The sequence below is a fragment of the Gekko japonicus genome, unplaced genomic scaffold, assembly GCF_001447785.1.
Source record: "Gekko japonicus isolate JY-2015 unplaced genomic scaffold, Gekko_japonicus_V1.1 scaffold309, whole genome shotgun sequence".
NCBI classification, from domain to species: Eukaryota; Metazoa; Chordata; class Lepidosauria; order Squamata; family Gekkonidae; genus Gekko; species Gekko japonicus.
In genome coordinates, this window is record NW_015166430.1 from 122,654 (window position 1) to 136,509 (window position 13,856).

Consider the following 13,856-nt stretch of genomic DNA (forward strand, 5'->3'; position numbering starts at 1 on the left):
GGGTGTGTGGCCTTATGACACACTTCCGGTGATGTCAGGGGGTGTGGCCTTATGACACACTTCCGGTGATGTCAGGGTGTGTGGCATATGCTAATGGGTTATGCTAATGAGTTCCCCTAGCTCTTTTTCTACGAAACGACCCCTGATTCTCCCTATTTTCTCTTAAGCTATACAACTCGTGGCAGAATGGGCCTGATCTGGCCTGCAGGCCTTGCTCCCCCCTGCCTTCCAAGTCCCCCCACCACCACCTGGAGAGACTTTTCTTTCTCTTTCTCTCTCTCTCTGGTAACCCACCTGACCTTTGGAGGAATTGCCCACTGGGAGGGCCCGGATTCCCAGCTTCCCTTCCAAGTTCTGAGGCCTGGCCTCTCTGTCTCCCACTGCCCAGCGTCTGGTCACCACAGGGACTGTTTGCTGCCTTGTGTGCTCTTGGAGGAATAGCCACTTGTTGCATAATATGAACTAGGATGCCGCAATTAAATTTAAACTCAATCAAATTGGGATTGCACTTGGGTCAGCTATGCTGCCATGAAGGTTGGGGAACTCGGGCTGTGTCTGGTTAATTGCTACTGCATTCCTTTCAGGTTAATTGCTACTGCATTCCTTTCTGTGCTTTTCCTGCTTTTCGCCAAAATGCTTATTTATACAGATGTGCAGGAGGGAGTTGTATTGTCTGGGGTTTTCCTAGGGGCCATGGGAGAGTGTTGGTTCTCAGCTTTAGCTACCTAATGGTCTCCAAGCTTTATCCCGCGCGGGAGGGTGCCTAATTGGCCAGTGCTGTTGGGGGGGGGTGCATACGAATACCCTATATCCTATTATGCCCATGGGGCCGCCGCCATTCTTAACAGTGCTTATGTTACTGCATCTATAGCTCTGCAATAAAAGTATTACCATTCTTGAATGCATGTACTTCATTGTTGGCTGTGGGTTCTGACAACTTGACGATCTAGCTTTATCTGAATAGTCACTTGCCAACTGCCTGCCTTTCCCCTGGCACTGCTTTTAAAATAGTGTGTTCAAGATGGTGGAGTTCTATGCAGTACAGAAAACCACTACGAGCATCAAAAGTTATAAAGTATTTATTAAAAAGAAAATGTTCACAAGCTATGCTTTTAGCACAGCACCAGACTGAGGAAGGGATTAAAAAGAAATGGGTAAAATACAAATCCTCTGTCCCTCTCTATACATGCCCTATCAGATGTTAAAATATAGCACAGGCTCCTTTTGCTTAGGAACATACAGATCTCTACAGAGATTCCATTACCTTGAAGCTTGTTCCAGCTCTTTAGGGCAGCACGTGGTCAATGGCTGCCCTCCTCAGGTCCAGTAGTACTGAAATATACCGAATTTTTAAAAATTGAACACCCCTATAGTGAACAGAAGACAACAAAGAGAGGAAGGAACTATATATCTTTTGCAAGATGTGCTATGCGTATCACAAGCCATGTGGTAGCCAGGATTGAAGCTGGGGACTCAGAAAGAGCAGATGAAGGAACTACCTCAACGGAAAGATGGGGTCAGGCCCTGGTTCTTATAGCTGCCGCTTCAAGCTACAGGTGGGGCACGTGGGATCAAATGCTTCTCCATCCCCTAAAACTTTATTCTACATAGAAAACAGCATTTCAGGAGTTGTAGCCTGTTCTTAAGAACAGAGAGTCAGACCAGTCATCCATTTCCTCCAACATCCTGTCTCACATTGTGGCCAACCATTTGCCCCGGAGGAACATGCGCACTTTCACACACGCTGACTAACGCATTCTCAATCCACTTTCAGTGCACTACAGGGATTGTTTGTAGGTGAATTTTTCTGTTCTACACATTAATACCCAGTTGCCAAGTGGACTGAAAGTAGGGTTGCCAGTCCCCAGGTGGTGGCTGGAGATCTCCCAGAATTACAACTGGTCTCCAGGTTACAGAGACCAGTTTCCCTGGAGCAAATGACTGCTTTGGAAGGTGGGCTCTGTGGCATTATGCCCCGATGAGGCCCCTCCCAGTCCTCCCCAGGCTCCACCCCCAGAATTTCCTGGAATTTGCCAACCCAGAACTCACAACCCTAACTGGAAGTGTGTTATTCAGTGTGTGCAGAAGTGTCTATAGAGGCTAAGGAGCTAGACCCAGGGTCTGTGTGCCTGAGGGAGATTGCCCCCTGAGGTGTGCAGACCCTGGCTGAGATGGTTTCTCCTGCAGCATGGTTTAAACTGCACTGCACCCAGGATCTGAGTCCCCCAGCACAGCCAATCCTGATCCTCAGGCTGTCTTCTGCAGTCCCTTTAAACTTTAAAGGGACTGCAGTAGAAGCCCGAGAAACAGCTGAGAGGCAGGAGCAGATTGCTCTCCTCTGCTTTCGGATCCACCGGTAATTCCCAAATGTATCCAGGATTTTTTGGGGGATTTTTTCCCCCAGTTTCCCCAAGGAAACCCAAATACATTTGGGAAGGTGGAATATACCTGAAACATACTGATAAGGAGTTTTTTGGGTATATCTTGCTTCGTGTAGACCCAAATGCACTGCCCCAAGAGCTCTTGAAACTGGAAGTGATATTGGGGGTTTAGGGTTGGGGATCAGGTAAGTCATGGGAGGGGCAAAGGCTCTGCACCCCTCCCCGTGTGTCCCTTCCCCCTCACCCCGTTCTTCCTGCACAAGTGGAGGTCAGGGTTTAAGCAGCTGCTGCTGCATCTTGTTCCACCCAGAGATGAATCAGACAAACACCAAAAAAACTGCGGCAATGAGAAGTGGGAGGGCCAAAATTCTGAGGAAAGCACAGAGTGGGAAAGAGCTCTGAGGACTGTGTACAATTCTGGTCCTTGTGGCCTTCAGCGTTCGGTCCCACTGGGTCAGGATGGCGTTCCTGGCCCCGTCCCACTTCCCGGGTCCCGTCAGGCGGAACTGGTATGGGCTGCAGGGGCCAAAATAAACTTGCACGGCCAGTCTGGGGTCTGTCAGGAAGAGGAGTGGAATGTTGGGCTTGATGCCAATCACAGAGGCGAGTTCGTCCATGTAGACGATGTAATCTGTCTGCAGGGAATCGCACTGGCCGTACCTTAAAGAAAAGCAGGAAGATGTTGGGTAGATGAACTTCTCAACCAGACATGGAAGAGGCACTGAATCTGGGTCTCCTTTTGGAAAAATATGTGTTGAGAAAATACACATATTCCCAGGAGTAGCTGTAGCACAGAAACACGCATTTTCACATATTCAATGACACCCCCCGCCATGCCAGGTGGAAGGGAAGCTGAATCCTCCACTAATGGGCAGGCCAGTCTATTCTCCCACCACCAGTGTTCCCTCTAAGCTGAGTCAGAATCGCTCGCTCACAACTTTAATGCCAGTAGCTCACAAAGTAGAATTTTTGCTCACAAGACTCAACAGCTTAGAGGGAGCATTGCCCCACCACCCTTTTGAAATGCTTGGCTATCACCAACAGAAAAGCTCTTTTCAGTCACTACAACGTTGGCACTCAAGCTGTGCATAAATGGAGATCATGCAATAGCCAGTTTGTGTGACACACGTATCGTCCCAACTCTGGTCCCTGTGAATGCGGACTCACGATAAAGCTGGGCTCGTGCTTCATTCACGCCCAATGGCAACCACGCGTACCAGGAAGATCAAGGGGGCTGTGATCTCTGCTTATGCACAGCTGGATTGCCAAAAGTGGAATACCTGAATTAGGGTCAAAACAGGCAAAGACCCCGGGAAATCTGTCACTGCCCATTTTCCTTTCAAGCTGAATTGCAGCTGCACAAGACCTCTGTTTGGATTAGAGCCAGGCTAGAAAGAGAACCCTGTCACAGGCTGACCCCACAGTGGCTTTTCCTTCCTTTGTTGTACAAAACCCAGGTTGCGACAGAAATTCCCCTCTGCATTGCATGCCACTTTCTCTTCCTTTGATCATCAGCTTTTATGGTACCTTCTGCATAAATTTATGGCTATTTTATGGCTCTTCAGGGTTGACTTTACAGTCAGTATGGTGTTGCCTCGGGGTATTTGAATGTGGTTTTGAGCTGCACTTTTCCCTCCCAGTTGAGAAAATGTGGAGTAAATGCCAGATGCAGAATCGCCCACTTTTCGGCCAGTTTAAACCACCTTCCATTTTAAAGAAAGAAGGCAAGCAAAAGCCAAGTGCCCACCTTTCCCCCCCTTTAAAAGGCTAACAGTAATGCAGGGGACCCAGTTTCCCTTAGCTTCTTGCAGTCCTGGTAGGAATCTAGGCTTAACTGGTCTACCATTTGCCTTTCAAGACAAACAGAGATTCTAATCTTGATCTCGAGCTTGATCTGTAGTCCTTTGTTACCTAATACATTGCCAGGGGGCTCTGCTTCTAGTGCCTTACAATGACCACGATACTCCCTGCACATGTACACCTCCGGAAAGCAGGTGGAACAACAGCTTGATGGGGAGAGCAATTCTTGGGCTCAAGGACAGAGTCAGAATTCTCGCTGTATCAAGGTGGGAGTATAATGTGAATGTAGGAAGCTAAAGAGAGCTTCAGTAAGAGATGCTAAGAACATGTCACTCAAGAAGGTTACTCATGTGACATTCGTATGAAGGGAACACAAAAAAAGACCTCCAGGGTCCTTTGCAAATGGCTTAAGGCTGCCTCTTTGCAACAAGCTTATCTCCCTCCATCTACTTCAGAAGGTCCAACTGTAATTCCCTCTTGCTAGGGCCCCCTAAGAATTGAAGGGGGGGGCAGTAGGAACGACCAGGGAATTTCAAGGATATTGTGAGGTGTTATGTCCGCTGACCTCCACTAGGGGCCAGCGAATACCCCAGAGCTTGACTCTGGGAGAACAATGGGGACTAGGCTCCTAGTCCCTCCACTGGGGAACCAATGGGAACCGTGGCGGGAGATTCAAACCCACCAACGGGACCCAGGGGTGTGTCCCCAAGGGTGTATATAGTTGGCCAGCTGGTCGTTAGAGCCAGTTCGTGTTGTGTACCAATAAAGCGTGCTATGCACTATGCCACTCTTTGTCCTTTGTCCATGCAGCTAACCCACTACACAATATGAGGGAAATCCGCAACAGTTAAACTAGTTGAGATCTGAGAGATCTGATGTGCCCCAGGCGTCTGAAACGAACTCGTCTGTGAAGATCTACAGGGATTTTTGCACAACCAGTAGAACTGCTAACAGACCTATATAGTGGGGTTGGGGTCTTTTGCTTCCTTTTCATCTTCAAAGTCAGCTGACTTGATCACATCGGGAATATTCGATTAATAAAGTTGTTTACTATTATGGGGGTACGTTGTAGCTGTATTACAAATCTGTTATTATAATTCGCATGTTTATTACCTTTAGGGATACCACGACAACCTACATATTTTAAAGTTTACCTTAACAGAATGGTGACTAGCACCGACCTGTAAGCCGCTCAGAGACCCCCTAGACAAGGGGGTCTGAGCGGGATATAAAGTCGAATGTATAAATAAATAAAATAAATAAATAAACTGATATGACGGATAGGTTTTGTTTGCTTTGTTCTACACTCTGCTTTGATGTTTGAAGTGTTTGACAACGTAGTGATTTTTGAAGCTTCACTGCTTTAATTTAACTGATGCAATTTGGGGGGAAATAATAAACTGCGCCTTTAAAAGGCACAGGAGCTGGATAACAGATGTAAAGATTGTAATTACAACTCCCGAGAACTGACTTACCTCCAAATCAAATCCAAAAATGGCAGAGTCTTCCTGGGTGGCCTCCCTTCCAAGTACTGAGCCTGCTTCACTTCCGAGATCGGACGAGATCGGGCCACACCATGCCGCCTTCCCTCCCCTTTGGATTATTGCCTCCCATATTTTCAAGGCTTTTATGGGGATCCATCTGAAGGATGCCAACTTACAGCTTATCTATTTGAGCAGCTAAGAAATATCAGAATTTCTAGCATGGAATCCCCCGAACCCCTTGACTGCAGGAAACCATCGTGTCAATGACAAACATGACAGAATTTTGGAGGCTTCAAGCAGCACACAGGAGACTCTGCTCTTAAAACGTACCACTTGAGCTTCTTCCCCATCTTCTCATCGATGTCTTCCATCATGTGGCTCTCTGAAGGCAGCTTACATAACCCTGTAGAAGGAGACAGAGGTAGTCATTACAGTGTCCTATGAGATCCACACCTATTCTCACATGGATGAACACACAGAGGCACACGCTGCTTTCTTCACACTCGCGGGACTCTCCCAGTTCTCAGCATGCAAAGACTGGATTTCCTTTGTGTCTTCATGTGCTGAAGAGAGGCAAGCTCTGCCCCATGGGCCAAATAAGCCTCTTTCTTGATTACAAAGGTATATTTCACAGCCTGAGGGCAACTGCAGCACCAAAGAGGCCTTATTCCTCTTTGACTTCCTTCCCAGGGCAATTGACCCACTAGGGCCAGACAGGCACATCAGCTGCAGAAATGCAGGCACGGAGATCTGCAGGCACACAGAGAGAGGATCAGCCCTGGACTCGGAAGCCTTTTTTATCCTTCTTCTCCTGTTTCTTTGTTTACATCATGGCTCCCCAACATGGTGCCTTCCCTGCCACCCACTAAGCCTTTTTAGAGAGTGGGCAGGGCCAGGTGGGGGTTTTGCCCACAGGGTTTCTGACTGGCCATTGTAGATCTGTGTGGCAGATTTTTAAGAAGCTGATTGGGCAGTAGCTGCCACCATAGCCCAAGGAGCTTCGCTGTATGACTGAAGATAAGTTCTGCGTATGCAACAAAATAGGTTCAAAACAGAGTTTCTGCCTGAACTGTTAAGAGAGCTACACATGATCTCGCTCTTTGAGACTTTGTGGTTGGCTCCACCGGCTGTGGCAGCCATTTTGTGGCTGGCTCCGCCTCTCATGGCAGCCATTTTGCGATCGTGCCCACCATCCAGTGTCAGAACGCCAAAGGTGCCCACAGGCTCAAAAGGGCTGGGTGGCATTGGGACCCAGTTATTTTCCTCTGTGCCCCACTAACCCTTGAAGACTCTTGTGGCCCAGCGACTCTGGAGCTCCGCAGTTGGGATCGCTGATCCAAGAGACTGAACCAAGCCAATCACTGCCATGGTGGGTTTTTCCAGCCGAGGGGGGAGGATGCTTTTGTATAGGGTGACCGTGTTGTCTCTGCACATGAGGATGGACTCGTCATCCATGAACGGGTAGGCGAAGGTATAGCCCGTTGCAAAGATGACATAATCGAGGCCTTCCTGCACAGTCCCGTCCTGGAATACGGCAGAGGATTCTGTAAACTCCTTCACACCGGGCTTCACCACAACACTTCCGCACGTGATGCGGCTCGGGAGCTCGTCATTGAACACCGGCTCCTTGCGCAGTGTCCTAAGAAAAGACGGAACAGAGGGACTCTTGCACAACTGCAGGCAGGGGAGGAACAACATGTCATTTTGTCCCTGGCGAATTATCAGGGCCAAGCTGAATATTCATGAATTCAGTTTTCACAGCCAAAGGGGACCTTTCAGAGTTGCAAAATGTTTTCCTACAAAGCAACGCTCCCTGGGGGGGGGGATCTTTTTCTGTGAAAGCAGGGTCCTTCACACACTCTTGGCAAGAAATCTTGGCAAAACAGATTCTAGGGGACCATACGTGCGAGATGTCTAGCTGATGTAGTATGCAAGCCGGAGTTTGTTCCAAAGCCAGGCTCTGAGATTTACCCATCCCTAACTGGGATGGGTAAATCTCAAGTGGTTAAGACGCTGAACTGCAGGCTGTGAAAGGTCGGTAGTTCAGCAGTTCGAGACCCGAGTGTGCCGCATGACGGAGTGAGCTCCCGTCTCTAGTTCCAGCTCCTGCCAACCTAGCAGTTCAAAAGCAAGAAATTGCAAGTAGATAAATAGGTACCACTTCAGTGGGAAGGTAACAGCATTCCGTGCGCCTTGGTGTCTAGTCATGCTGGCCACATGACAATGGAAACGTCTTCGGACAGCGCTGGCTCTTCGGCTTTGAAACGGAGATGAGCACCGCAACCCTAGAGTCGGATTCGACTGGCTTTCGAGCAAGGGAACCTTTACCTTTACCTTTACTAACTGGAAACAGGGGAGTGGAATGATATGATACAACCCAACCTCCTCAGACCTTGGAAGCTAAGCAGGGTCAGTATTAAGATGGGAGATCACCAAGGACGACTCTGTAATGGAAGGTTATGGCCAACCGCTTCTGCTTCTCACTTGCCCTGAAAGCCCCTTGTGGGGTCATCATAAGTAGATTGTAACTTGACAGCACATACATATGTAACTAGAAATGGTGTACACAAACTCAATTCTGTGGAATTCACTGTCACAGGAAGTGGCAGCGGCTACAAGCATGGACGGCTTCAAAAGGGAATTAGATAAGCATATGGAGCAGAGGTCCATCAGTGGCTATTAGCCACAAGGTATAGATAGGGACTCTGGGGCAAGTGATGCTCTGTCATCTTGGTGCTTGGGGGGGGGCAACAGTGGGAGGGCTTCTAATGTCCTGGCCCCACTGGTGGACCTCCTGATGGCACCTGGTATTTCTGGCCACTGTGTGACACAGAGTGTTGGACTGGATGGGCCTTTGGCCTGATCCAACATTGGCGTCTCTTATGTTCTTATGTTCTTAATTCAGACAAGATGTGTGAAGGAGATGATAGGTAGACAGCCAGACAGACAGATATCAGCTAAGTTTGATGGCTCTTTTGCTGCATTAGGGCAGGCCTGCTCATTTCCCCACCCTGCACACCCCACCCAGCCCAGACATCAGCAAGCTGGGGAAGGACAAACAGCTGACCTCTGTCCACCCCGGGGAATTGCTTTGTCCCCCAGTGGATGGGCTGGTCTTGATCCCATATGTTCTCTGATTGTCTTTGGACTGCAATTTCTTCCTACAAACAAGTTGTGCCTTATGGAAGAGGGGTCTTGCATTATCGTCCCAACTCTTCTGCCTGGGGGTGGGGACTACCCTTGAACAGGCTGCAGCTACACAGACCACTCTTTTCAAACTGTTTTGGGCACTTTTGCATTGCTTTTTGGAATCAACCCTTGTAATCAAAAGCCAGTATGCTTCAGACTGCATGACTGTGGTTTGAGCTACCTTGGCCTGTTGAGACGGGCCAATTCAGTCACAGGACACTATTTCTAAGGTATGTTTCCTGGTTCAGTTTGGGTTCATATTGCATTTTTTCAAAACTGTTTCCATAAAGACAAGCCATTCCCTTATAACCCCAATGTTTGTGCAACAGTGAATGGTATGCGCAAATCAAACTCCCTTTAGAAAAGTATCCGAAGCATTTAACACCCCTGTCATTCCTGGTATTTGCGAGGGAGCTGATTGTTTATATTTTCCCCAGACAGCTTGGAGAAGTCCCTGCTTTCTAGATAACAGCATTCTGAATATTTCTTTAGCTACAGCCAAATAACTGTCCCCAACAGAACTCTTGGCAAGAATATCGGTGTTCCGTTACCTAAGAGGAGTGGCCCTCGAAGGCGAGAGATCTGACAATAGTCTTTTTTCAGGCCACTGAGAAAGTAATGCACGGACTCCTTCCTGTAATGCACGCACTCCTTCCCCCATTCCCCCGTCCTACCACCGTCTCTGCTCAATGGTTCTGGCAGGTTATTGTTCTGGGACAACAGAGATTCATGTCTTCAACTCGCTCGTGGGCACAACTTTCTCAGGGATAATGATAACACCGTCAAGTCACCTGGCTGGAAAGATGAAGCCAGATTCGAAGTGCAAGACTTATGATGAGAATCTCCCATAATTTTAAAGCAACTGAGAGGGAGGAGGACAAAACTGGCTCAGGGAGCAGCATTTAGAGAGTGGGCCTCTCTGATCTTTCCCCTGTGCTGCTCCCTTCTTCACTGACTCACGGAAGCTCATGCTGCACAGCAAGTGACTCACGAGAGCTCCTCCCCGGCCACCTATTTTGTGTGTCTTTAAGGTGCTCCTGGACCCTTGCTCTTTTCTAGTGCTACAGACAGACTGACACGGCTCTGCTCATCTTAAGTTTTCAGAATTTCTCCCCTGTACATATAATTGGCCCACGGATAAGGACCCCTCATAACTAACCCCTGTGGTCTAGGGATGTCAGCCTCCAGGTGGGGCCTGGGGAGTCCCTGGAATTACAGGTCATCTCCAGAGTGTAGAGATCAGTTCCCCTGGAGAAAATGGATGCTTTGGAGGGGTGGGCTCTCTGGCATCGTACCCCACTGGGGCCCCTGTCCTCCCCCAGGCTCCCCACCCTCCAATCTCCAGGAGCTTCCCAACCCTACCCCCCGCCCGTGGCCCCGGCAACCCTACCGCCACCTTTCTGATTATGAGTACCTATTTACTGGCACCAGGCTGAAGTTCTCATGGTCAAACCATCTGCTCATTTGCTTCTCGAACAACCAGTCGCTGATCGCCGTAGGGAGGGCGTTCCTGAGGAACGTCTCAAAGCGATTGATGATCAACATGTCCCAAGGGTAGCCGTTTTCCCACACCCGACTCATCACCCAGGATCCACTTCTAGAGCTGAGATAAACCTTGACACACAAAAGGGGGGTGTAGGGGACAAAAAGCCAGCACAAGTCTTAAATTTCCAAGCAGTGTTCTTTGATTCTCATTGATTTTAATGGATCTTGCTCATGAGTATAATTCAGTCTTCTGAGTCCAGGGTAAATCTTGCTTGACAGCAGCAAAACCATTGCAGCAAGAATTCTAAAAGCAAATTATACAGCCATGCAGTGGGGTGGGTCCACTTTCTCTACAGAAGGGGCAGATAGTTTAAACAACCTGGGGCCATATTAGGCCCCAGGAGGGCTTCCCTCAGGCCCACAGTGGAACTGGCCATCTCCTGCTTCCACTTCTGCTGCTGCTGCTGCATCATAGCTTGCTTCGCCAGACTCTCTCACTCGCTCAGCCATTTCATGTTTCAACCTGGGTCCTAGACTCAGGACTCTGAGCATGAGATTTCTGTGGCGAATGTCAATCAAGCAAAAGTAGGTTTGCAGCTTATAGAGCCAATGTTTTAAGCATGTTTTTATTTTAAGTTTAAAAAAACACCCTTTGTGTTCGTGTTTGTGTCCTTTATAAAGTTTATCTCTCCGCTGCCTGGCATGACATTTTATGACACACGCGGCCCGGCCCGACAAGGTCTCCTTTATGTCAGATCCGGCCCTCATAACAAATGAGTTCGACACCCCTGCCCGAAAGGGTATTGATCTACCCTTCAAAGGGAGTCAGTGACAGTAAACAGGAAGATGCTGAGTGTTTGCCTCTCTGCCTGCAACTCTCTGGGCCCCTCGTCTTATGGAGGCTGAGGCGCTGGGACATCACATCGGGTACTTCCAATAACTTTTACCGGAGATAACATTTTTGGGTGCAATAAGTGCTCTGTAACTGAGCTATGGACCTTTTCACTTCTCACCCCTCCTTCTTTCACCATCTATTCCAGATGAAGATGGTGGGTGATTTTATTCCTGGGGTATGAAAGGGCTGAACTTGGACCGGATCAGAGTGTGGGCGGCGGTACCTGAGAGGCCACGTTGCTAAGCTCCACGGCGATGTCAGAGCCAGAATTCCCGAGGCCAACCACCAGGGCTCTCTTCCCTCTGAACTTCTCAGGCCCTTTGTATTCCCGGCTGTGGAAGTATTTGCCCTTAAACTTCTCCATCCCTAAGTGGGAAAGTGGGAAACAAAGCAGGCATCTTCAAGAAAAAGGCACACGTGTTTACTTTCCTGCGTTGTGAAGATCGGGAGGGAAGGCGTCAGGGCGTCAGAAGCTGAGGAGGGTCGGTACTTGGAGGGGAGAGAAGAAGAAGAAAAAGAGAAGAGGAGAAGACACTGGATTCATACCCCATGGCGCTTCACCACCCAAAGGTGTCTCAGAGCGGCTCACAAACTCCTTTCCCTTCCCCTCCCCACCACAGACACCCTGTGAGCTTAGAGGAGCTGTGGAGTCCTGTGAGCAAAAATTCTACTTTGCGAGCTACCGGCATTAAAATTGTGAGCGAGCGATTTGGCTACTGCATAAATTAGTTGCTCTGGAGCCATCCTCCCTGAGCTAAGACAAAAATGTGTGAGCCGGAGGCTAAAAAAACTGTGAACTAGCTCACACTAACTCAGCTTAGAGGGAACACTGCCTGTGAGGTAGGTGGGGCTGAGAGAACTCTTGACAGAAACGGCTCTTTTTCCAGAACAGCTCTTACAAGAACTATGCAAACCAAGGAGAGAGATCACAGGAAGGAAGTGGAAAAGGAAACAAACAACCGTGACATCTTATGCCACAAAAGTCTCCAAAAACTAGAAATTTCTTTTTCCAGTATTCATTTCCAATATTCAATTGCATCCAGTAAACTGAATATTGGAAAAAGAAATTTCTAGTTTTTGGAGACTTTTGTGGCATAAGATATCATGGTTGTTTGTTTCCTTTTCCACTCAGGACGATGGCTTGCCCAAGGCCATCCAGCCAGGTACAAGTGGAGGAGTGGGGAATCAAACCCGGTTCTCCCAGATTAGAGTCCGCGCACTTAACCACGACACCAAACTGGCTCTCAGACCAAACTGGCTCTCAAGGCGTCAAGGAGGCCTCTGCAGAAGGAGGCCACAGGGCAAACCGCCTCTGCTTCTCACTTGCTTTGAAAGCCCCTTGCCGGGGTTGCCCTATGTCCCTTGCTGGGGTTAAGCACGCACATGGTGAAGATCAGCTCTTTGGTTGTTTTAGAGCAGTGATCCTCGGTGGCTTGGAAGCCACCTGTAGCTCTTCTGAGCTCTACTGCCCAATGACTCAAGGTCCGGGAAGTGGGCAATGCCATTTCCTGAAGGGTTTGCGGCTGGCAGGTGGTTCCCACATTGAAAAAGCAGCTGGTAGAAGGATGGTGGAGGCAACTGAGCATGGGTGGTGGAAGGATTTGCGAGCGGGAGGAAGACGCGCAGGCCAGTAGGGGGCATGCAGGTATAGGGTTGCCAGACCCACAGTCCGGGCGGGGTTTCCCCTGATTTTGGGGGCTTCTGCCAGTGGGGGAAGCCCCACCCTCAATGGTGACATCCCTGATGTGATGACATCACGCGGAAGTGACGTCGTCATCATATCAGGGCATTGCACAGCGATGTTCTGCTTTTGGGGCAAAACTCTATGGTTCTGCCCAAAATGCTGAGCGTTGCCACACGATGTCCCGAACGGGATGGCGTCACTTCCACGCGACATCCTCACATGGGTGGCATTGCACAGTGTCCCTGCCCACTCCCAGAACACCCCCCAAATCCCTCCCGCTGGCAAGCTGAGGGGACCTGAAAACCCCATGCAGGTATGAGGGTGGAAAGGAGGGCATGAGGGGGGCCCTGGTGGGGGGCAGATGGAGGGCCCCTCAAGACCTGGAACCAGCCCTGGCTAAGATAAGAGCTGTTCCGCCGGGCCTCTGGTTGAGGCGGCGGACACCATATTAGATCTCACACACACACACCCCCGCGCCCTCCCCACCTACTCACCCGCGTCACTCACAGGTATTTTTTATGTATTGAGTGGTGGGAATTTTTGCCACTTGCTAAAAATCAGTATATATGAGCACACATAGAGGGGTCAAAACTTTCGGAGAGCACTTTAACTGTATCATGATTTATGTACGGATTTGAATTTTAATCTTTTGTTATATTATATTTTAGTCTTTTAAATGATTACATTTACATGTGGCGAGCTGCCCAGAGCCCACTTGTGGGGTAGGGCGGGGTTGTTGTTGTTCAGTCGCACAGTCAAGTCCGACTCTTCACGACCCCATGGACCAGATCACACCAGGCCCTCCTGTCTTCCGCCGTCCTCCGAAGTTGGCTCAATTTCATGTTCGTTGCATCGATGACACTGTCTAACCATCTCATCCTTTGCCGTCCCCGTCTTCTTTGACCTTCAATCTTTCCCAGCATCAGGGTCTTCTCCAG

At 49.1% G+C, this 13,856-nt stretch overlaps 1 protein-coding gene across 2 annotated transcripts in view; it reads right to left on the reverse strand.

Moving 5' to 3' along the window:
• Window positions 1-2,004: 2,004 nt before the first annotated feature.
• Window positions 2,005-13,856, reverse strand: part of FMO3 (flavin containing monooxygenase 3) — a 26,997-nt gene continuing 15,145 nt past the window's right edge. For both annotated transcript variants that reach the window (XM_015411825.1, XM_015411826.1), the window contains exons 5-9: window positions 11,458-11,600; window positions 10,269-10,468; window positions 6,946-7,304; window positions 5,996-6,068; window positions 2,005-3,041 (exon numbers count right to left, since the gene is read on the reverse strand). In XM_015411825.1, the coding sequence (XP_015267311.1) occupies window positions 2,699-3,041; window positions 5,996-6,068; window positions 6,946-7,304; window positions 10,269-10,468; window positions 11,458-11,600 (1,118 nt within the window). In that variant the 3' untranslated portion in view covers window positions 2,005-2,698. The remainder of the gene's footprint in view (window positions 3,042-5,995; window positions 6,069-6,945; window positions 7,305-10,268; window positions 10,469-11,457; window positions 11,601-13,856) is intronic.